This window comes from Myodes glareolus, chromosome 5 (genome assembly GCF_982192425.1).
Source record: "Myodes glareolus chromosome 5, mMyoGla1.1, whole genome shotgun sequence".
Taxonomy (NCBI): domain Eukaryota; kingdom Metazoa; phylum Chordata; class Mammalia; order Rodentia; family Cricetidae; genus Myodes; species Myodes glareolus.
In genome coordinates, this window is record NC_142030.1 from 68,346,865 (window position 1) to 68,371,346 (window position 24,482).

Below are 24,482 nucleotides of genomic sequence, written 5' to 3' on the forward strand. Positions count from 1 at the left end.
GTGGTGCACGCCATTAATCCCAGCACTCAGGAGGCAGAGGCAGGTGGATCTCTGTGAGTTCGAGGCCATCCTGGTCTACAAGAGATAGTTCCAGGACAGGCTCTAAAGCTACAGAGAAACCCTGTCTCGAAAAACCAAAACAAAGCAACAACAACAAAAACACTGAAAACTTATTTTTTTGAAATGATAGTCTAAGGGAATCTTCTCTGCAAAGCAAATATAATCTATTTTATAAAAGCATACAGTGAATTATAGAGCCCTTTTGTTTAATGTTATAGAATTTAAAATGAGAATTCCTTTTAGGTACTGTAAATCAATTTAACTGTAGTTTCCTATACAGTGTTTTGCTTTCTGTGGTTCAGTTAAGGTTACCTATCATTGTAAAATAGTACATGGAAAGTTGTAGAAATATTTGATTTCTTTCTTTAAGGTAATACTGATCTAAATAATCACATACCAGTCAGGCCCATCTTTCATATGACTTCTCCCTTTGTCTAGTAGTGTTTTTATGTTTGAGTTCAATTAAACCTTATTTTGCTTAATAATGGATTCCAGTCTGAAGGGTGGTAATGGTACTAATTTGTACATGCTAACGAGACTTTACAAAGTGCTTCCTTTAAGTTAAAGGTAAATATTTTGACATGAAAAGGAAAGGAAAAAATTGTCTGCTGAAGTTATGAAGCTCTGCTGTGAATAAACCTTTTATCCCTGGAACTGGGAGGAGGATAGAAGAGAGTCATACTAATTTGACCTCAGACTGGAAAGCTTGTAGCCACAGTGTGTGCCAAGTGACAAATTAAAGTGGCAGAGTTAGGCTGGAGAGAGTTCAGTGTATAAGAGCACTTACTGCTCTACAGAGGACCTGAGTTTGGTTCTCAGCACCCATGTTGTAACTTTCAACCACCTATAACTCCAGTTCTAGGGAGTCCAATGACCTCCTCTGGCCTCCTTGGGCTCCTGTACAGATCATGCAGATAGAGACATACACTGAGGCACATACATGTAAAATAAATATTTTTAAATACACAGAAAAGGCATTGTGTGCACGCACATACGTGTGTGTGTGTGTGTATGTGTGTGTGTGTGTGTGTGTGTGTGTGTAGACAGTGTGTGTCAGGCTTTGGTGCTGCCTAAGGTTTCAGGTGTCCATTGGAGGTCTTGGAACATATTCCCCATGCCTATGGAGAGGCTCTACTGTTACACTCCCTAAGTCCTCAGTTAAAGACCTTCGTAAGCCAGTAACTGCTTCTCAAAACTACTTTTATTCAAATACTCAAGCCAGTTATAATTTTTTGTCTTTGAAATCCATCATGATTTTTTTTCAGAAACTAAAAGCAAACTTAGTATATTAGAAATATGTTTATTGTGCTAAATACTTTATAGAGTGTCTCTTAATTTACTTAACAAACAAATATTTGGTGCAAGATAACATGAATGTTATGGGGTTTTTATGTTAAATTAAGTGTCTCAAGAATTGTTACAATCAGTTATGTGAGGTTAGTTAAGAAAAAGATCAGAAAGTGTTCTAGTATTAAGAATTAGGAGCTGGGAGGTGGTGGCACACATCTTGGGAGGCAGAGGCAGGTGGATCTCTGAGTTAAGGCCAGCCAGGTCTACAAAGCAAGTTTCAGGATAGCTAGGTCTGTTATACAGAGAAACCCTGTCTTAAAAAACCAAAGCCAAAAGAAAAAAGGTATGTATACGTAAATATATATTAAATATTTGGAGATGACAATATGAAAATATTTTTTGTGGTCTTTGGTTTAACAGAAAATGTTGAAAGAATCATGGCTCTTTAAAAAAACTTAAACACAAAATGATATTTTACTTGAGAGCTGTTTTAATATTTGTTTCTAATGCTTTTACATATGGTTATATGTATAGTGTTTAATGACTATCATAGATTTTGCTTCATAATACAATGAATGAATTGTGATATATGTGATTAAGTAGTAGTTTAGTCAATAACCTATTTCACTATTTTATTTAGGGTGGGTTTTGCCTAGCTTGTTCAAAATTCTATCTAGCAACTAGAGAAGTATTCATACACATCTAATCAGAGTAGTGACTTCATTGAGTGAATGTGTACATCATAATTAGTATTAGTAAAGTTAAATAATGTTGGTAAAGAAAAAAATTATTGATTGGTTGCTTCTTGGAGTAGTTTTTCTAATGTCTTTATGCAAAAAAAATTCTAGTGGCTCATCAGACAAAGGAAGATCTCAGAAGACTCCAACTTCTCCTCTATCTCCAAGTTCGCAGAAATTGTTGCAGTTTGACCTTCCTGGGACTTCTTTAGAAAGATCTAAGTCCTCAGTCTTAGTTCCTTCAACTACCACTGGATTTAAGCCCACTGCAGCTTTCACTGATATGAACAAAACAGAGATGGCTTCAACACCAGGCAAGTAGATTCATGCAGATAGACGTTTAAAGGTACAGTATTGGGGTATAGTTCGGCTGGTAGAGTGCTGGCTAACCTGCATTATGCTCTAAATTTGAACCCTGATACCACATAAATTAGATGTGGTGGTGCTTACCCTAATCTCAGGATTTAGAAGGTAGAAGCAGAAGTTCAACGTTGTCCTAGGCTACCTAGTGAGCTAGAAGGGCATCCTGGGTTACATGAAACCATATTTCAAAAGAGAAGAAGAAAATACCCAATTAAAAAAATAAGATATTATTTACTTTTTTCCCCTGAAAATTCTTTTTTTTCCCAATTAAATGATAGGGAAATATTATTTCAAGTTTATGTGACTGCTCTTTGAAGTATTAAACAAAAGTTGTATAGAAAATTAAGTACTGAAAAGCATAAGAAATTCAACACCTTTCCCCATGTTGTCAGCATTAGTTAAAATTCATCCCCCAAATAATTTATTCTGTTTGTAGACATGTAGTATATATGTTCACATATATACACACATAAAACAAGAAAAAAAATAACTGTTAAAATACAATATATTAATAAGTCACTGTCTTTAGTTCAGGGGAAAGGTAGATTTGTTATCCGCTCATAAAATGAGTCATTGTCATTCATATGAACCTTCTGATTTAACAATTCTTCTGTCCCCCAGGTTCTAAGCGTTTTTCTCCTGCTGGTCTTCAGCATCGCATGGCTGCAGAACTCAGTTACCTGAGTGCCATTGAGGAGTCAGTGCGTCAGTTGTCAGATGTGGAGCGAGTTAGAGGCATTTCACTTGCTCAACAGGAGAGTGTATCTCTGGCTCAGATCATAAAGGTATCAGTTGAATTTTTTTTCTTAATTTTTTTCCCCGTGTTTTCTTCTTTTCTTTGTGTTTGGAAGTACTCTTAATGAGTTTTGTTTGTTTGAAGAAAGAGAGGGAGGGAGGGAGGGAGGGAGGGAGGGAGAGAGAGAGAGAGAGAGAGAGAGAGAGAGAGAGAGAGAGAGAGAGAACGAACACTGGGTGGTGCCGGTCCCCTTAATCCCAGAACTCAGGAAGCAAAGATAGGCAGATCACTTAATTCAAGGCCTTCCTGGTCTACAGAGTGATTCCAAGGCAGCCAGGGCTACAAAGAGAAACTCTGCCTCAAACAAAAACGAAACAAGATAGAGAAGAAATTAAACTTCAAACTTTCAAGTAGAATAAAAATAGTCTGTACAGTACCTGTAAATACCTCCTCTCCACAAAAAAACCAAACTGTCACACAGATTGCTAAAGGAAGCCTGAAGCCTGATTTGTTGGGCATGAATACAGTCTTAGCATTTGGGAAGCTTTAGGGTACCATTTTTATTTTATTTAGGTATTATTTACATTTTATAAAATATGCAGAGTTTAGAAGTGCAGTTTTGATTCATCCATTTAATAATAGAAAGCTTCTATTGTCCCATTTTCAGTTATCAGAGGAAGTAATCATTCCGTTTTCTTATACTATAGTTTATCTCTTCAAGAACTTAGTATATATATATATATATATATATATATATATATATATATGTTTATTTCTAACTCTGTTGTGTTTATTTTATTCAACATAAACCTAAGATTTACCCATCGCATTGTATTTTTGCTTAGTAATAAGCCAGTGATCAATAAGTAGGTCCTAATTGCTTATCCATTTTGTGTTGCTTGATATAAAACATGGTTTCATATTTCTTGCATAAATACCCAGGAATATTATTGCATTATTGCTTGGGTGAAATTTTGTGAAAAACTCTCCCATATTGTTTTCTAAGATGGTTTAACATTTAATAATAGCGCCATTGCAGTGGAAAGGCCACACTGACCTTGGATTTGAAATAAACATCCAGTCTGGCATCCGTAACAAAGGACAGCAGTCTCTTTTCCTGTTTCACAAGGGCATGTCTGGAAAGGGCTAAGGACTGTCTACTCACAGTCACTGGAGAACACTATGTTATGAAGTCAAGGGGGACAGGATTCCCAAACTCTTGAAAATATGAAACTGTGTATACACGCATGCACGCCCACACATACACATTTTTTATGCTATTTCCAGGCTACACTATAATTTTGGAAATCCCAGATCTGTTCATGGCATTATATATCTTAATGTACAGGCTTACCACCTATAGTGAACTATTCCAGAAGACATGAAACGTATACGTATTTAGAGCTAACATTCTATGGAATGATGGTGCCAGAAAACATCCTGGTAAAAGGGAGACTGTCAGGAAGGCAACATTTTAAATGAAATTGCTCCTTTGGAGGCAAAGTCAAAATGATGAGAAATGTATTTTATCTTTGATTTTATATAAAACTTTAAAAATATCCTTCAAAGAGTTAGATGCTGTAGTTTTTGCCTTTTAACCAACTTTTGGTATTCATTCTTATTTAATCTTGCACATCTTGGAAATTTTCCGTATTTCAGTGATACATGGCAAATGGCCACTAAATCTTGTCATTAATGATAAAGTATCTGATGACTTTTGAGTGTACTACCTTTCTTTTAGTCTCTAGTTGTTTGCTGTAGAGTCGTGTGAGTCTAGTGCGGTGTTTACTTTTGCAATCCTAGCTGTACATGCTGTAAGCTGAGGCAGCTTGATCCATAAAGGACCTGTTTGAAGAAAGAAGGAGGGAAGATAGGAAACAAAGGGATGTATTAATTGTAGCCATTGTATCAAAACAGCTTAATGCTGCAGAATTAATATTTCATCACTTTAATTTAAAGGCCCAGCAACAACGCCATGAAAGAGATTTGGCCTTATTGAAGCTAAAAGCTGAACAAGAAGCTCTGGAGTGCCAGAGACAACTAGAAGAGACCCGGAGCAAAACAGCTCAGGTAATTCATTTTGTGGTGGGTATTGATTCCGTAAATCTAAAATTTTGTATTTAGAAATTTCACTGTAGAACTCATTAAGTATATAAGAATAAAAAAGAAAGGTTGGGTTGTAAATATTTTAGTACTTTATATATCATAATTCGTGACATCTGAGTCGTCTAGCAATGCTTTAAAATAAGCAGTCAAGACTCAATCCTCATTTAGAGAAGTAGCAACCACTGTGCATTGTAATTAATTACCCACAGACCCATCAACTATGAAATCCAGGTTATAGTCAAGCCTATTTTTCATAAATTATTTGGTCCATGAGACAAATTTATAAGTTAAAACTAAGTTACACGGAAGGAAGACTGAAACATAAGGTTTTCACCCCATTTTATTTATAGGCCCATGCAGAATCCTTACAGCAGGTGGTTAAGTCTCAACGAGAAGTGACTGAAGTCCTCCAGGAAGCAACTTGTAAAATAGCAGCTCAGCAGACAGAGACTGCTCGCCTCACCACAGATGCAGCTCGGCAGATCTGTGAGGTAAGAGGCACTGGAGCCCTCCTTTCTCTTCTAAGTCATTCTGAATAACTTAGATCTTGGAAGAAATGGGTATCTAACTCTTAAAAGATGCATACTTTGACTTAGTGACTTTTAGTGAGGTCCCATTAAAATAAGGTTGACATATACATTGGTAATGTATTGTATGTATGAAAGTTAGACAGAACAAAAATAGAGAACTCTAAATCTCTACCTTCTGGTAAGCTTTTTTTTATGGAAGTCTTAACTATTGAAACATAATTTATAAATAGTATAATATATTATGTTGAGTACATAGTATATATCTCTCTAAGATACTAGTACAGTCAGAAATAGAATATGCCTATCACTCCCCTCCTTCATGCCTCTTTACAGTTAGTCCCCAGTCTTGGCATCAGGGGAGCTTCATGACTGTGTCTTCATTTTATTTGATTTTTTTTAAGGTAAGGATCTCATGAAATCTAGGCCAGTCTCAAGAATGCTATGTAGCTAAGGATGACCTTGAACTCCTGATTCTCCTCTAATCTCCCAAGTGCCAGAGTGAGATGTGTAAGCCACTCTCTTCGCTTACATGTTTTTGTTTTTAACCCATAGTGAGATTAGTCATTATCTTTTAAAAATATTTTATTTGTATGGGTGTTTTATCTGCATGTATGTTTGTATACTACATGGTGCTCATGGATGCCAGAAAAGGGCGTTAAATTCCCTGGAACTGGAGTCACAGACAATTGTGAGCCAGTATGTGGGTGCTGGGAATTGAATCAGAATCCTCTGGAAGAGTAAACAGCCAGTGCTTTTAACCTCTGAGCCACCTCTCCAGCCCTTCAATGTCTTTTCTTTTGCCATAACAATGGTAAAGCCAGAAATAATTTCTTTCTTTCTCTGTGAAAAGGATATTATCATCTATGGATAGAGTTTGATTTTTAGCAATTTTGAAAATTAAAAGTATTTGTGAGATGACTGCCACTAAAAAATTTCTATGTGTCAGCACCTTTAATCCTAGTACTTAGGAGGGAGAGGCAGGTGGATCTCAAGTTTGAGGCCAGCCTGTTCTACAGAGTACGTTTCCAGGACAGTCGGAGCAACATGAAGAAAACCTGTTTTGGAACAAACAAACAAACAAACAAACAAACAAAACATGTAACTATGAATCTATGTAGGGTACTGTGAAATTAAATAAATATAAAGTTAGTCTCCTTTCTTAAGCAAAAATTTTAAAAGATTTTTATTTTTTAAAAATCTATGTGTTGGGTATGAGCCAACCCTGAGAACATGAGCATGGGAGACCTAGCCCCATTCCCCACCTGCCACATGGCAGCATGGGCTGGAGAGAGTTGCCTTGCCTCTGCCCCCATCCACCAATGACTAAGGCAGGTGGGAGAGTTGACCCTAAGATAGCAAGAGTTGGAGAGCTGTCCCTGCCCTTCCCCTCACCACATACCTAGCAAGCTGCAGCACTTGGGAGAGCAGGCCCTGCATCTCTCCAGGGCAGCACAAATAGAGCCTACCCTATTAGTGAAGGTGTGGACAAGCCATCCCTGAAGTTGTGAGCATGGGAGAGCTGTCCCATTGCTCATCTGTCCCATGGCAGCATGGGCAGGAGAAAGATAACCCCACCACCACCAACACCTGAGGCTGATGGGAGAGCTAGTTCTGAGGCCACAAGAGCCAGAGAGCAGACCCTACACCTTAGCTGGGCAACACAATAAACTCAACCCTGTTTAATGGAGGTGTGGGTGAGCCAGTCCCTGAGTAGTGGGCTGGGGACAGTTGCCCTCCTCCCTGCCTTCCCATCAACACCTGAGGCAGATGGGAGAACTGCCCTGTGGCCATAAGAGCAGGGAAGCTGTCCCTGCCTCCACCAGCTACAATGCTTGGGAGAGCAGACCCTGCACCCCACCAGGGCAGCACAAACAGAGCTGATCCTGTTGGTGCAGGTGTGGGTGAGCCAGGCCTGAAGTTGTAAGCCATGGGAGAACTGTCCCCATTTCCCATCTCGGGGACCAACCCTACAGCTGCCCAGGCCCAGACCCAGACCCAGGGTTCTGACTTGACCTACCCCAACATCTACCCCATCTATGACCTGCTGGAGCATGTGAAAGAACATAACCTGCAGTCCAAAGCTGCAGGATCTCCATAACACAGGGTAACAACAGGATACCCAGGAAGAGTCTTAATGAGGTCTTAGCATCTATAGTGTAGTAGAAACCAGAGGCCTCGAACCAGACCAGTGACTCTGCAATGAACACTTGCAAGTAAAGATGTATGGATAAAGGGGTTTATGGCATGACTCATTGTGTCACACTGCAGCTTCCATGATGAGATTTTTAAATTTTTTCCCTTTTTTATTCTTTTCCATTTTTCTCTTAAATTTTGTTTTATTTGGGGATTGGGTAGGTTAGAAGAGACGGGGAAATAATGGGATCAAGATACATGATATAAAAAACACAGAGAATAAATAAAATTTTTAAAAAATCTTTGTGCTGGGCATGGTGGTGCACACCTTTAATCCCAGTTCTTGGAGGCAGAGGAAGATGGATCTCTGTGAGTTTGAGGCTAGCCTGGTCTACAGAGTGAGTTCTAGGACAGCCAGGGCTACACAGAGAAATCCTGTTTTGAAAAAACAAAACAAAAAAATAAACTAAAGAATGTGTGTGTGTGTGTGTGAGTGTGTGAGTGTGGGTGCCCCCAGAGTCAGAAGAGATCATTGGATCTCTTACACGTGGTTTTAAACCTCAAAGTTGGTGCTGGGAACTGAACTTAGGTCCCATACAAGGTCAGTATGCAGTCTTAAACACTATACCACCTCTCCAGCACCTCTTAATAAAATTTTAACTTAGTAGAAAACATTAACAAAAGATTTTTTAAAAGTATTTTTAAGTCATCAAATGAAGGAATAGCTAAAAACTGTAATTGAAAAATGACCAAATAAATAATATGTTAACAGTTATAATAAGGGCGTAAGGGATAGGCAAATGCACTTCATGCTACAAAATATTTAGAAAGTAAGCAGGGGCTGGACTTACTCTCAAGGGAAGACTAATGTTGCTTATTACATGATTTGAAGATGTTTCCTATATGACTAATAAATTGTTATAGTGGGTAAAACTTTAGAAATTATGAAATTCAACTTTTTTTCCCTAAGATTTATTTATTTTTGCTTGTATGTATGTGTGAGTGCCTGCATGTATGATACTTTACTGTATGCATGTCTGGTGCCTGTGGGGACCAGTAGAGGACATGTGACCACCTGAACCTAGAGTTACAGATGGTTATGAGCTTCCGTGTGTGCTGGGAACTGAACCAGTTTCTCTGTAAGAACAGCTGGTATTCTTAGCTGCCTAACTGCTTCCCAGCTCTTTGATTCATTTTCCTAAGATGAACCTGTTATGACTTAAAGAAGGTAAATGACTTGGTTGTAGTAGTTTATCAGAGGCAGAATTTATTTTGATTTCAGTTCAGTGATCTTTTTAAAATTACGTTTGTTTATTTACATGGCAGAGGAGGTGAGTTCAGATGTTGAGGTCAGAGGACCACTTGAAGGAGGTGCTTCTCTTCTGCTATGCATGGGTCCTGGAGAGCTGACTCAGGTCCTTGACATCTTGCTGGCCCCAGTTCAGTGATTTTTTTTTTCAGGATGTTGTTCTCCTTTTCAGGTGTCCTCTGATACTACCTTCTAAAATCTACTTGTGCTATTTTATGTGTTCACATTCAGATGGCAGAACTAACTCGAACACAAATCTCAGATGCCATTGGTGCTTCTGGAGTTTCCCTAACAGCACTGTATGACCACCAGCGGCAGCATCTTCCAGACTTTATGAAACAACTGAGGACCAAAGCTGAAACAGATAGGTATGTATTCAGCCGTTCAAAAATATGTAATGAGGTATCTTTTATATCCCATGCAGTATTTAGGGTATTGAGAATACAATTAAGGGCATATAGTCCAGTGGAAAGCGAAACATTTGGCAAATACTCAGCTAAGTGAAAGATGCTTTATAAACTTAGATAAGTGTTCTAAAAGAAGCACATGTCTCAGAGGTACATAACACTGGAATTTAAATATTAGGGAGGCCAGGAGGTCAGGGAAGCTGTTAAAGGCTTATAATGGGATATAGTAGATGAGGAATAAGTGATGTAAAGGAGGGAAATAGGCAGATTAAAGGTCTACAACATATCTAAGGGGAAATGAAAACAAGAAAGGCCAGTGTAATGGAAGAAGAGAACAAAGAGGAAAATGGTATGGAATTGGTTTATGATCAGTTGTTGGGTCTATGTATGTGTCAAAACATAGGTCTTCATAATCTACACAGTCATAGCTCCAGTATCATTGGTGTCCTATAGTTTTTACTGTTAGGATAGGGTTGTTAATGTCATCTATTATATAAAGGATATGAAGGGAAGTAGGGCAGTGAGGATTAAGGTAACAGCAAGTAGAATTGTTCAAATTATTTAGACTTCTTGGGCATCTACTGTGCTAGTGTGGGTTTATTTGGTAATAAATATAAGTGTACAATGTCAAATACTAAAGAGCTAATAAGGAAAGCAACTATTAGGGTGTGGTCGGGAAAGTTTATTAGTTCTTCTATAATGGGCGATGTGGTATCTTATAAGCCTAGTTGAAAGGGGTAAGCCATGTAAGATATATAAAGGTTAATCTATAATTTAACTTTGACAATGTTATATAATAAATTTACTAATATCTAATTGAGAAAGTCATAGAGGTTATGAGATTGGGATTTGTACTCCTTGCTTTCTTATTGTACTTAAACATAGGTAGGTTCTTGGAGTGTGTGGTAGGATGAGGGACAGCCATTGGTCACTCTAGACTTGTTGATACTGAGAGAGCTTCTTGTTTGGAGCTGGTGAAGCTAGGACCTTGCAGATGTTAGCATTTTGGACTTTACTTTAGAAACATGAAAAGTCATTTAAGAAGTTTTAAGACAGGGTCTTACTTTGTATAGCCCTGCCTGGCCTGGAACTTACTATGTAGACTGAACTGGCATCAGACTCAAAGAGACCTGCTTCCCAAGTGTTGGGATTAAATAAAGCTGTATGTCACTATGCCCGGTTATACTGTGGGTGTATGTGGTTTTTCTTTTGGGGAGGTTTTGGGTTTTTTGTTTTGTTTTATCAGGGTCTCACAATGCAAGTCAGTCTGGCCTAGAGCTTACTGTGCAGCTCATGCTGCCTTAAACTTGTGGCAGTCCTCTGGTTTTGTTCCCTTTGTTCTCCTAAGTGTCAATACTACAAGTGAGTGCCATTGCTCCAAGCTTTGGGAGTTCATTTGTTCTGTCCTGGAACTCACTCTGTAGAGTGGCCTTTAACTCAGAAGATCCTCCTGCCACTGTCTCTGGAGAACTGGGATTAAAGGCATGTGCCACCACCGCCTGTCTTGCTTTGTAGGGTTTTTTTTTTCTTAAATAATATTTGACTGTCTCTAATTCATAGAAACTAGGAGTAAATAGAGAAGGTGTTCTTTATATGGTGTATGTCCTTTTCTGTGTTTGAATTCTAAAATACTTTTAAACACTGTCATTTTTATGCATTCAACATTTTATCTCCAATTACTATTAAACAGTAATTAAAATCTTTATTCTACTGGAGACCTAATATTTAATCAAGTCTTGTTTTGTTTTGTTTTTAGGATAAGTCAGCCTGTGTCGCTCTCTCAGAGTAAAGAAGGAGCTCTAGACTCAAAGCATCAGAAATATTCCCCTTCATATGACAGTTATTCTGAGTCTTCAAGGTACAAGAATCATGATCGAAGGTGAAGAAAGTTTGTTTCAGTACAGTTTTGTGAATTCTTATAAATGATTTAAACATTGTTTTTTATTTTTTATTTTTTTGCATAAACTGAGTGATGTCTGGTTTTAAAGTGCCAGTCTCCCCTTTTGATTAGCAAATGTAAAAAATATTTGTCTGTGTAATGATGCAACTATTATTCCTTGAGGATATAGTAATATAAACATTGCATAGGCTGTTCCTTCTACATGCAATTTTCAGAGCAATCTTTCAAGTCAGACAATAATATGACTAGATTAAAGAAGGGAACTGAGACCCCCTAAAGAAATTATGAGTTCAGCTAAGGGGCTAGAGAGATTGCTCAGTAGTTAAGAGGGCTTGCTGCCCAGTCATAATGACTGATTTAGATTCCAGTACCCACATCATACCCTGTGTTCTCTTTGCCTGAATAGGTCCACACTCACAAAACATTTCTACATACACATAGACACACGCTTATACACACACATAGGTAGTGACTCGTTAAGGATTTGAGCCTTGATTTATCTGGTTCTAAAGCCTGGGTTTATTGCATATTTCCATACTGACATCTTTTTTTCCTATCTTCTCTTCCTCCTTCCCCCATTGTTTCCTGCTCTCTCCTTTCTTATCTTTTTCTCTCTTTCCCTCCTCTCTTCATTTTCCTTCTCCTTTGAGATTATGGTTTCACTATGTTACTCTTGAGTAGCTATAACTGGGTTTATAAGCATGTGTCATCATGAACACCTTTGTTCCTATCTGTTGATGTTTGCATATATGCTAATATTATGAACGATATTAAATAGTTTGCCATTTATACAGAAACATCATTAATATCTGTATTTCTCAGTTATTGCTTCATCCTCTGGCAGGCTTCTTTCTAGCTTTTCTAGTGGTACAATAATCACATCATCATTTGCCGGGTGGTGGTGGAGCACGCCTTAAATCCCAGCACTTGGGCAGGGATTAGCAGATCTCTGTGCATTCGAGGCCAGCCTGGACAATAGAGCAAGTTCCAGGACAGGCTCCAAAGCTACACAGAGAAATCCTGTCTCAAACCAGCAGCAACAACAGCAACAACAACAAAAAAATCAAAAACCCCACATCATCAAGTAAAATAAAGTTTTACCTAAGAAAAAAGGAACTAAAAGCTTGAAAAGTAATGTGTGATGAGTACAGCAGATATTGATTATGTCTTATGTTAAACCATGTGTTTCCTTTATAACGTTAATGGGAGTTACCATCATTGATACTTCATTTTGGCTGTTGGGTTACTATCACGGATTGTTAGTAGGTTTCTTACTCAGCCATGTGATAACCAGGATGATTTTTCTAAAGCTTGCACCCAATTCAATTATTCACATGTTTGAAAGTTTTCCCAAGTCATTTAGGTTTCTTGTGACGATTTTCCCTTCACATGTGTTTAGAGCTCATCTGTGTTACAGTATATACCGTCATTGTATCGTCACATCATTTCTTGTGCACACGTATATTTTGTTAGTTGATAGCCATTTGGGGTGTTTTCTGTTTTTGCAGTATCATGAATAATTCTGCTGTGAACATCATTAATGTTCAAGTTCTTGTGTGGTTATGTATTTTCATGTTTCATGAGTACATATTTAGGAATTACTGAACTATGTGATACATGTTTTTGTTTTGTTTTTGAAAGACTGAAACTTTTTCAAGAATTGCCAAACTGTTTTCCAGAGTCTCAGGGCTTACCCCCAGGAGTGTGCAGTTTTCTCACATCCTCATGCAGACGAGGCACTCCCTTGTCTGCAGTCACCCAGGGGCTGACCATGTGCACTTGCAGCTCCCAGATTCACCATAGGTAATGGCAGGAGTTTAAGGAGAGGCAAAACTTAAAAGAAAGTGAAGTAAATACACGAAAATTTAGCTATAAAGGTAGAAAGAAAAATATTAAGAATAGAATCATGGAATATAAGAAAAGAGAGGTTTTATTTGGTATTTAGTTTTGATATAAATTCAGGCTTTCAAAAATGTAACAAGAATAATGTAAAGTCCTTAAATGTCTTTCATTCATAGTATCCAAAGGTCTCTCTCTCTCTCTCTCTCTCTCTCTCTCTCTCTCTCTCTCTGCCTGCCTATCTGCTTATTTATTTTAAAGCAAGTAGAGCTTTTAAAGATGCTCCAGAGGCTGTAATGACCTGGTGCAATTTACCTAACATGCACAAGGCTCTGGACTCAATCCCTAGCACCACATAAAACAAATGTGAAGGTTGCTGCTGATAGGCTTAGTACATGGGATGTAGTCATGTAGAGCCACAGTTCAAGGTCAGCCTTGTCTACGTATCTAGTATAAGGCCAGCCTGAGCTACATGAGATCTTGTCTAAAAACGAAGAGATAAGTACTGCCTTGTGCTTTCACAGAGGCAAAAGCAGTTTATGAATTTGACAATTAGAAGTTTAGATAGTTTGTCAAGAACAGTTCTAGTACCACAGTTAGTGGCAAGTCATGTGCTGATGAAAGAAAATGGAAGTAGTGAGCAGAAGCCTCCCTTTAACCAGAAATTTGACTGTGAAATGAAATAGCAGAGTGATAACTTGAGAGTAGTGGTTGTCTGTGTGTTTCCAAGTAAAACTTCTCTCTTTCCAGTTATATTTTATAGTATGTCTGTCTGTCTTTCTGTCTTCTGTTTATGCCTTGACTATAAAGTACAACCTTTTAGTCAAATAAGTTTGCTTTGAAGTTATGATCCTTAATTTATTTTTTGTATGTTTGTTTCTATAATATCTATATAAACAGAAGTAGTAGTGGGAGCAGCCGTCAAGAAAGCCCTTTAGTTCCATCTTGTAAGGAAGATGAGAAGAAATTCCACAGTGAAAAGATGGAGAGTTCAATTGATGAACATCTTCAGACTGCTGCAGATGATTCTTTGCGAAGTGATAGTATTCCATCTCTGCCTGATGAGAAAGGTAACTTTCCTTGTACACATGTGCATTTCCTTTACACACATGCACATTTCCTTGTACACAAATATAGAAACTGGAGGAATAGTGATCCTTGGGACAAAGTGGTAGGTGAGCCCACTAAACTCACATATTGACACATTGCTTTTTTTGTGGTGCTGAAATTTGAACTCAGGGCCTTATGCTTGCTAGGTAAGACCTTTGCTGAGAAACTATACTCTCCAGTCTTGCAGTTTATTTGGAAAATAGTAGTTAAAAGTGATAGACTTGCGTATTTAACTTAAGAGATTCCTACCAAAGTGTTGTTTCTCTTTACTGCGTCCAGTAAATTGAAGGAATTGCTAAGAAAAAAGGAGCCAAATCTTGAAGGTTTAGAAAATTCTCAGCCTATTTTTTTTGGGGGGGGGTCTTTCTTTCAAGGCAGGGTTTCTCTGTGTAGCTTTGGAGCCTGTCCTGGAACTTGCTCTGTATAACAGGCTGGCCTTGAATTCACAGAGATCCTCTTGTCTCTGCCTCTCGAGTGATGGGATTAAAGACGTGCACCACCACCATCTAGCATTTTATTTCTTCTTAAAACTGTGTTGTGTTGTGTGTGTGTGTGTGTGTGTGTGTGTGTGTGTGTGTGTGTGACTGTTTCTCCTGCATGTATATCTATGCACCACATGTGTGCTTCGTGCAAGCAGAGACTGGAAACGAACAGTGGATCCCCTGGAACTGGAATTATAGATGGTTGTGAGCAATTATGTGGTGCTAAGAATCAAAACCTGGTCTCTGGAAGAAAAGCAGCTGTTTTTGACCACTCATCCATGTCTCCAGCCCCGTCGAACATAGTTTAAGAAGGGAGGTGCAGTGGGAGAAAGAAGAAGAAAGCAAGCATATTTTGGAGAGAATGCCAAGAGTGTGCCTGGACATAAAGACTAGTGTGGATTTGGTCAGCCTTTATAACAGAAGCCAAAAATAAATGTGGTTATGAGCAGAAACAATGCCAGTCTAAACTAAAGTAGGTTGGATAAAATAGAGAAGAACAGACTTCTAGAATTCTGTGGGATGGGTCATTAGACTATCTCAAACTGTAAACGTGTGTTCTTCAGAAGGGAGAAGAATGACTTCTGGGGCAATTAACAGATCAGCAGGGCTTCCACTGTCAAATCAGGCCAAGGTGCCAAGACTGCTCTATTTCAGAAGGTGGGGCTACTCCCTCCCCCACTTCTCTCTCTTCAATTAGAAATTTACAAGTTTAAAAAAAATCAAATGCTAGCATTGTTTAGACTGTTTTTATATTTATTTGTAATTGTAAAATTGGATGGTTGAAACATTCCTCCTTACATTAGTGTTTTACATCCCTGAATTTATGTGAGTGATTCGCATGTAAGTAGGGCTAGAAGAGCTACCAATGCTTAAATCCTGTTTTCTACTTGCAGTCTCAGGTATATTTTGACGCTGTTGGGGAAAAAAATCCAGAACTACCAGTATCAGGAAGAAGAGACATTTCTTTTTGCTGTTCTTGAGAATTAAATATTTTCTGGCATGGCAGGTGTTTTAAGCATGTTCTCCACATACCATTCATCTACATGCTAGTTGGCTGTCTTTTGGCATAATTGTTACATGTTTTTCATGGGTGACATACAGGTTCATGTTTTTTTGGTTTTGTTTTTTATTTGTTTGTTTTTGTTATTGTTTTTCTTTATTAAAATATTTATTTATGTATTTATTTATTATGTATATACTATTCTGTCTGCTTGTATGCCTGCAGGCCAGAAGAGGGCACCAGACCTCATTACAGATGGCTGTGAGCCACCATGTGGTTGCTGGGAATTGAACTCAGGACCTTTGGGAGAGCAGCCAGTGCTCTTAACTGCTGAGCCATCTCTCCAGTCCTTAACTCTTAATAATAGAGAAGTAAACTGTTAAGTATTTCCTATAGGACAAATGTAGCTTCTACTAAATTTTATCTTATTAATAATAGTGTTTGAAATTAAAATACTGATGAATTCTCTCCTGTAGAGTGAACTTTAAGTCCAGTTGGACCCCCAACATGAGTGCTGATCCCATTCATTGTACCCTTATGCATATCTTGCTATGCTGGGAATTGCCTTAGTTCATAGGTGTTGGAGCTGAGTAGGACTATTAATTCCTTCCCTCCCTTGGCAGCTTGTACAGTATTTTCTGGAACTATGAAACCTAGACTGCAGGAAGGAGGCCTTCAGGATTAGACCTAGCTCAAGTCATCCAAGCTGTGTGTCCTAAGTGTGTGGTGTCTTTGGCAGTAGGATTAACATTTATTTCTTTGCTAATAATGTTAAACTTTTATTTTTTTCTCTTGTCATTTCCTTTGTGAAGCATCTGATCATAAATTTTGTATAATAGTGCTTTCCTAACTAATCTGTAATTGTTCTTTAAATGTTCTTTAAATATTTAAAAGCAATATATCAGTCTTTTAACATTTCTTATTCTAGCATTTCTAGGTATTTTTAGAGTGGTTTTTGTTTCTTTGTAAGATCATTGAATTTTTACTCTTAATTGCTATGTATGGTTCTGAGAATTTAGATAGGATTGCCTTAGTAAAAGCAAAAAGCCTACTGAGAAGAATTATACTGATAAGGTATGGGATTGGAGATGGAGCCTGGTTGGAACCATGTTTGCCTTACATACACTAAGACCTGGGTTTGGTCCTCAGCACTATGTAACATGAAGTAGATGTGATGACATACAATGTGGTACCACCTGTCATCTCAGCCCTTGGGAGGTAGAGATAGATCAGCAGTTAAAGGCTAGCCTGGGGTGTGTGGGACCCTGTACCACACCCTTACTTCTCCCACAGAAGAATTATGGTAATTCTCTTCATCCTATTAGACTCGACTTCTATTGCAACAGAATACTCCCTGAAATTTGATGAATCTATGACAGAAGATGAAATAGAAGAAAAGTCATTCCGATCTTTACTACCTTCTGAGAGTCATCGTAGATTTAACATGGAAAAGAAAAGAGGCCATCATGATGACTCTGATGAAGATGCTTCCCCAGATAAGCCTGCACTGTCTTCTGCCAAGGTGTGTCTACTTAGCTTCCCACAGATATGAGAATGCATTTTATATAAGTACCAGGCAACTATCAGAAATATTTTTCAAGAGATCAAATTTGTATTATACATGTAAAATCTAGCTTGGTTATTCAGATGAAATAGAATATAAACGTTAGTTTTAATATCACCTTTAAAGAATCTCAGCCAGTATTACTTGCAGTTTTTTCACCTCATTCCTCTGAAAGTAGATATTTCTTTCCAAATTGTGTGCTTTTTAGAAAACAGGAACAACTTTTTACCTGCTTTGCTTCCCTGGGACAGTGCATGGCTTGTGGTAATTGTTCATCAAAAAAAATTTTTTGACTGAATTTCAGTCCTCTCATATCTTTCTGAGTGATATTTTCTTATATTGTAGGCAGTTTTATGAGATGCTTGTTTTCTTTCTTTATTTTCTATACTTTTTTTCTTTCTGAGATGAGATCTCACTGTGTTGCTCAGTCTAGTCTCAAACTCATGTAATCCTATCTCAGACTCTGGAACTAAAGACGCATGACCCCACTCTTATCTTTTGTAATTAACTTTTTATAAATGCATAAGTTTTTAAATGAAGTTAAATACCAAAAGATTTAGAAGGTGTTAATTTTGAAATGAACTGTATACTTTAGGAGCTGAGCATGCCATTCTCGGGAGGACAGGATAGCTTTTCTAAGTTCACCATGGAGATGGTGCGACAGTATATGAAAGAAGAGGAAATGCGTGCTGCTCACCAGTCCTCACTTCTGCGTCTTCGAGAAAAAGCCCTGAAGGAGAAGACAAAGGCTGAATTAGCCTGGCTAGAACATCAGAAAAAGCAAGTTCTTCCAATAACTGTAGATTTTACTATTCAGTTTCTTTTGAAATAAAAAATGCTTCATGTCTTAAGATATTTTTATTTGTTTTTGGTGTTGGGGAATCAAACCGAGGTTTGGTGAATGCTAAACTTATGCTAACTGTGAGCTGTGTTCCCAACCTGTCTCATCCAATGGGATTTTATCAACACAGTTCTCAAGTTAAAAATAGTGGCAGTAATCTTTGATTTGCGTTACTTGCAAAATAATTTTCCTACTGGTGAATATTTTTATTTCTCTTAGATTACTCCATCTAATTCATTATAGGTTATTAGTTCTCTCGAGTGATGTATTGCTATCCTTAAAGGATGGAGTCCAGGCCTTATGTATATTATACACTCAGTAAAACACTTAGTGTAACTTGAATTGTTACTTGTAACAATTGCTTTCCACATAGGAATATATTAAATCAGTTTATAGGCTTTATAGTACTTAAGAATGTTTTACTTATAAATTTAATATTTGTATTAATGAAAGAATATTCCTTGCAGACATCTACGAGACAAAGGAGAAGATGATAAGATGCCCCCACTCCGGAAGAAACAGCGTGGTTTGCTTTTAAGACTGCAGCAAGAAAAGGTGCGTGGGAATAGCACCTATGTGACATAACTTGTCACAAGGGAAGTCTGTATAATGAATTACTTTGTCTAATTACATTTTGTTATATTTGTAAGATTTTGTTGAAACTACTGTTTTTACCTATAGTACAATAATTATAGGCATTTCTTGCTAGTTTTACCTACTTCTCTTATTTTAAAACTGTCTTATTGCTAGACAGTAAATCTGCCTCATATACTACAGAGAATAAAGTAGTCCTTTAAAATGCAAAATTAAAAATTAAAATATATGCAAAAGAGTAGACGTGAGTTAATATTTAGTCATTTTTTCCCTGAGTAGATTTTCATGACATTAGTTACATATTGACTAGTATTTTTGGCTTTGGGACTTAGAAGGGCCTTGGTTTTGAATTCTGGAGAAGCAGCACAGTGCATGATGATAGAGAACCCAGGCTCTGAACTGGTCTTGTATTCGACTGGTGACCACTCTAATTGTCATCACAGAACCTTCACCCAGTAACTGGTGGAGAAGAAAGGGGTTATTTTGATTATATTTGACAGGTTTCAGTACATAGATAGTTGGTCCAGTTGCTTTTGAGCCTGTAGTTAGGCAGTGTATCTTGACAGAATTACAGGGGGGTGAGGGATGGGAAGTAGGAGAGAGAGAAAGATAAGAAGGGACTAGACATCACCCCAATCTAAGCTCTTCTCAAAAGCATCCCACCACCTAAGTCCTCAGCAAACTGGAGACTAGTCTTCTAATACGTGGGCCTTTTGGAGAAACTTACCAGTGATAGTAGAAGATTTTCATCCCTTGCCCCTTGGATGACTGTTCTCTAGCATAGTTATTGAGTGAATTGGTACATTATTTGCTTTAGAAATTCAAGCATAAACCAGTGCCCTAGCACAAATTGGGGACATCAGATTACATTGTAGTCAAATTCTTTGTTTTCACATACATACAGTTTTTAAAAAGCATGTTTTGATTAATAAAGTCCTAACTACATGATAAAGTGATAATCTTAGAATGTGACCCTTGCTTATATGTGTTTTCTTACTGTGTTTAACAGAAATATGAAGCCCACAACTAGTCTCTGTTTGGCTGACTACAGTGATTAGTACAAGGAAAATATTTGTACAGTTATTTGATTGGAAATTGAACTAGCCAAATAGTTTTGTCTTTTTTGCATAGGTATTCCTTTATAGTCTTAAAATTAACATACCAAATAATAGATTTCATTGTGACATCTTGTACACCTTTACTACTATACTTTATTCATAGCCACCTTCCACAGGTCTATGTTGTGCTCACCCCCGCTTCCTCTTGCTGTCCCCTTGTTTCCCACAAATAGTCTCTCCCTTTGTCTTCATGCCACATAATTCTATCATTTTCTGTTTTACCCCATTACACCCTTTCCTCCTGTTATTAACCTCTTTTCTACTTTCGTGTCCTATACACACACGCACTCAAGTACACACACATAAACCTAAATCCAGATTCTGCATATGAGTCAGACTGTGATAATTAATTGAGTCTGGCTTATTTTACTTAATATAATAATTCCAGTTCTACCTATTTTCCTTTGAATATCATAATTTCATTCTCTACAGTTGAATAAACTACCCTGGTGTATATGTACTACATTTTTTTACTCAGTCATATGTTGATAGACCTGTGGGGCTGGTTCTATGCCTTGGCTGTTGTGAATAGTGCAACACTAAGCACAGGTGTGCAAATATCTTTGTGGTATGATGATTTACAGTCCTGTTTATGTGCTGAATTACTATAATCCTGTTCGGGCATGCCGGGCGGGGGGGGGTACAACTAGGTCATCTGACATTTTTATTTATTTATTTATTTTTATAGAAAGCCCATACTGATTTCCTTAGTGGCTATGCCAGTTTACATTCCTACCAGTAATATACAATGTTTTTTCCTTCTCTGTGTCCTCATCAGCATTTCTTGGCCTTTGATGGAGTTTAAATGTTCTTTTAATTTGCATTCCCTTATTGTAAACTAGCCACACAACCCCACTCTGGAATACTACTTTTACTTGAAAGAATTACTGATAGGCAAACTAGGCTTATTCATATTCTCAGCAGTTAAGAACACTGACTATTTCTGCAGAGGACCTGGGTTCAGTTCCCACCACCCACATGGCAAATCACAATCATCAGTACTCCAGTTCCAGGGGACCCATGCCCACGTCTGGCATCAGGCATTCTAAGCACCTGATACACAGATATACATACAGCAAAACACCCATACACTCATTAAAAAAGGTATGGTTGTAACATCAAAGAAAACAAAGGATGCTCTTCATTGTTACTGAAAATCAAGGTTTTAAGAGGGAGATAAAACTTTTATCTGCTGCCTACTAAGTAATTTTTCTTTTGAGATAAAAAATATACTAATATTTTTTAGTTTTTTTAAAGATTTATTTATTTATTATGTATACAGTATTCTGCCTGTATGTATGCCTGCAGGCCAGAAGAGGGCACCAGATCTCATTACAGATTGTTATGAGCCACCATGTTGCTGGGAATTGAACTCAGGACCTTTGGAAGAGCAGTCAGTGTTCTTAACCTCTGAGCCACCTCTCCAGCCCCATATTTTTGTATAATGAAATGTGAACACTTCAAATGTACATTAAGCATTAAAATTACATTTTCCAACTAGCCAATATATTATATTGAAAAAAATCAAATCAGATTTGCTGTATATGTCATTGTTATTAATTTTTTTATAATTTATATAGTTACTTTCTTAAAATTACAAAGTTATTTCATACTCAGGAGAGACTAACTTGGAGTAGAACAAATGTTGTCTTTATATCATAAAAGTAGTTTGGTAGTAACAGTTACCTAAAAGGGTCCTGGGGAGCCTAGGAACTCATGAACATTTGAGATTCTGTGCTCCAGAGAAAGTCATATACGTTCACATGGAGACCAAACAGATAACTTCATTGGAGCATTATTTGAATAGGTATTTTATGCGACATTAGAATGTATCAGTTAACATGGAGAAGTATCAAAAGCAATATCTAGACTGGGATGTAGCTAAGTGGTAGAGTGCTAGCCTAGAGTGTGTAAGGTCTTGGGTTTGATTCCCTGTAGCACATTTGTGTGTACACATACACACACACACACAGGCAGTATCTCAGAAGTAATACTAAGTGGAATAGAACTGAAAATATATACTTATGATGTTATTTGTAAAATGTCTTAAAACACAAACTAAACAGTCTAGTTTTTGCAAGTAGGTACTTGTGAAAGATTTTAAAAGAATAAGCTAAAAGGATATATACCAAATGCATGCTGGTGGTTACTTATGAGGAGTGGTAATGCCATGTGATAGACTACTTTTCTCTAGTGTTTCATTTTTGCTCTTATTATATGACACTTCATTATAAGTAAAATTAGGAGAAATACTGATTTTTGACAGATTTTTTTAAAATTTAATTGCATCTATTATTGCTGTTGTATATGTGTATGTGTGATGTATGTGTGTGCACAAGCACATGTGTACCATGGCATGTGTGTGTAGGTAAGAGGTGTGTAGCTTTCAAGAGTCAGTGCTTTCTACACTGAGTTCTAGGGATGAAATTGAGGTCTTCCAGCTTGTAGGACAAGCACTTCCACCCACTAACTCTTCTAACAGTTCTAACAATTATTGACAAAGATTTGTAAATGTAGATATTTATCTTGTACTTTGCTGCTTTCTTGGAATCCCAAGTACTGACAATTAAACTATTAACTTTTCAGATTGCTAATAATTAAAAATAGCTCTCAAGCTTAATTAAAATAATAAAAGTAGCAGATTTTTAGTGTCTTATTGTGTTTATCTCATTGGTAAAGTGATTTTTTTATGAAAAAGGATGTTTCTGGTAATTGTTAACAATTATTAGCAGTGAAATTTTTTCCCACTAAATTAGCTACCAACCCTACGTGGCGAATGCTGGCTACAGTGTAGTCCTAAGTGTTTCTGGTAGATTGTAAGTGGTGAATACTCTTCTTGTTTTCTTTTGAAAGCAGGTGGTTTTTGTTGGTTTATTTTTGAGAAGATCTTTATAACTTTTGCTGGCTTGGAAGTTTTTTTTTGTAGTGTAAGTGGGCCTCAGATTCCTGTTCTTCCTGCCTCAGGCTCCGAGGTGCCCAGTTTACAGGTGTCTACCAGCATGCTCAGGTTGAAGCATTTTTAAATCGGTATTGAGGGCAGTAGACTGATTCACTGACTTGCTTTTCCTTCTTTTAGAGGCCTCTTAGAGACACCTAGTTCATAACATGAAACAGTTAAGGTTGAAGCATTATTTTGGATAGTGAGAAATGTTCGTGTCTAAGAATTTGATAGTAGAATAGTGGTTATACTAATTCATTTGCTAATGTTCATCTATTAAGTGGGTAAATGTAAAGATACGGTAACATTGTGGGAAAATATAAAAGATATTTTAGATTTAGAAAAGACTGAATTTGCCAGCATCTTTAACTACAGTTTTTTAAGCTGAGAGATCATCTTACATTGTTTTAGAATGATGGTGTTATTTTTAATATTTTCCTCCCTCACTAATCTGAGTGTTTTATTATTGTTGTCTAGAAGTACATTATATCTGTGACCTATATAATGATTTGATTCTTTTCTATATGCTCCTTTGAACTTGTCTCCTTCAAATCTCAATCCCTTCTCCTAACTCTTTAAATATTAGGCAGAAATAAAACGTCTTCAAGAAGCCAATAAGGCAGCTCGGAAGGAAAGGCAGCTGATTCTTAAGCAGCAGGAAGAGATAGAAAGGATCCGGCAGACCACCATAAAACTTCAGGAGAAGCTGAAGTCTGCAGGGGAGAATAAATTGGTAATTTAAGTGAATTTTTTATTAATTTATTTTCTGCCTATATTGCTTGCGAATCTTAGCTCACTTTGTATTTTGAAATGATCGGTATGTTTGTTCAGTACAGTGTAGTAATAACTAGGCTGAAGTCCTGTGTGCCTGCTGTTGTATGCAGTGGGAGAACACCTTCACGTGGCATGTGCTTCACATGATTCTCTCATTACCTTTAAGTTCTTTCCTCTTATGAACTAAAGTGGGACAGAATCTTTGGATTTACTGATCCTTCTGTCATTACTTCTCAGAGTTGAATAGAGAGAGTCTGTTGCTCATTGTATGGTACTCATATCCAGATTTAATTTTATATTGATATAGGATTCAAAGATATTAAGGCAAGAGCAAAATTTGGATCTATTCTAAGATACTGTGAAGTATCAGTACTCTGTTGAAAAACTCAGGATTTTATAACAGTGTAAAATTTTAAATCCATGATAATTCTCTATTTTGATTTTTGTAACTTTCTCAAGTTAACAGAAAAAATTAAGCACATTATAATTTATTTTTCTGAGTTGCATGACAATTAGTAGCCAACAAATTAATATTGATATATTATTACTATTTTACTTTAAGTCATTTCAGTTTCTCTATTGTCAAAAGGGTGTTCTTTATAAGAAATAACTATAGCAGAAAACTACTAGCTTTCAGTTTTTGTATCTGTT

At 37.1% G+C, this 24,482-nt stretch overlaps 1 protein-coding gene across 6 annotated transcripts in view; it reads left to right on the plus strand.

The window, feature by feature from the left end:
- The window catches only part of Cep350 (centrosomal protein 350), a 144,931-nt gene that overhangs the window by 68,682 nt on the left and 51,767 nt on the right, over nt 1-24,482 (plus strand). For 5 of the 6 annotated variants that reach the window (XM_085688077.2, XM_048421671.3, XM_085688079.2 and 2 more), the window contains exons 16-26: nt 2,199-2,401; nt 3,072-3,235; nt 5,146-5,256; nt 5,643-5,783; nt 9,496-9,632; nt 11,428-11,550; nt 14,311-14,480; nt 17,328-17,524; nt 18,162-18,346; nt 18,875-18,962; nt 23,644-23,790. In XM_085688077.2, the coding sequence (XP_085544203.2) occupies nt 2,199-2,401; nt 3,072-3,235; nt 5,146-5,256; nt 5,643-5,783; nt 9,496-9,632; nt 11,428-11,550; nt 14,311-14,480; nt 17,328-17,524; nt 18,162-18,346; nt 18,875-18,962; nt 23,644-23,790 (1,666 nt within the window). The remainder of the gene's footprint in view (nt 1-2,198; nt 2,402-3,071; nt 3,236-5,145; nt 5,257-5,642; nt 5,784-9,495; nt 9,633-11,427; nt 11,551-14,310; nt 14,481-17,327; nt 17,525-18,161; nt 18,347-18,874; nt 18,963-23,643; nt 23,791-24,482) is intronic. The other variant, XM_085688080.2, reaches the window with a different exon arrangement.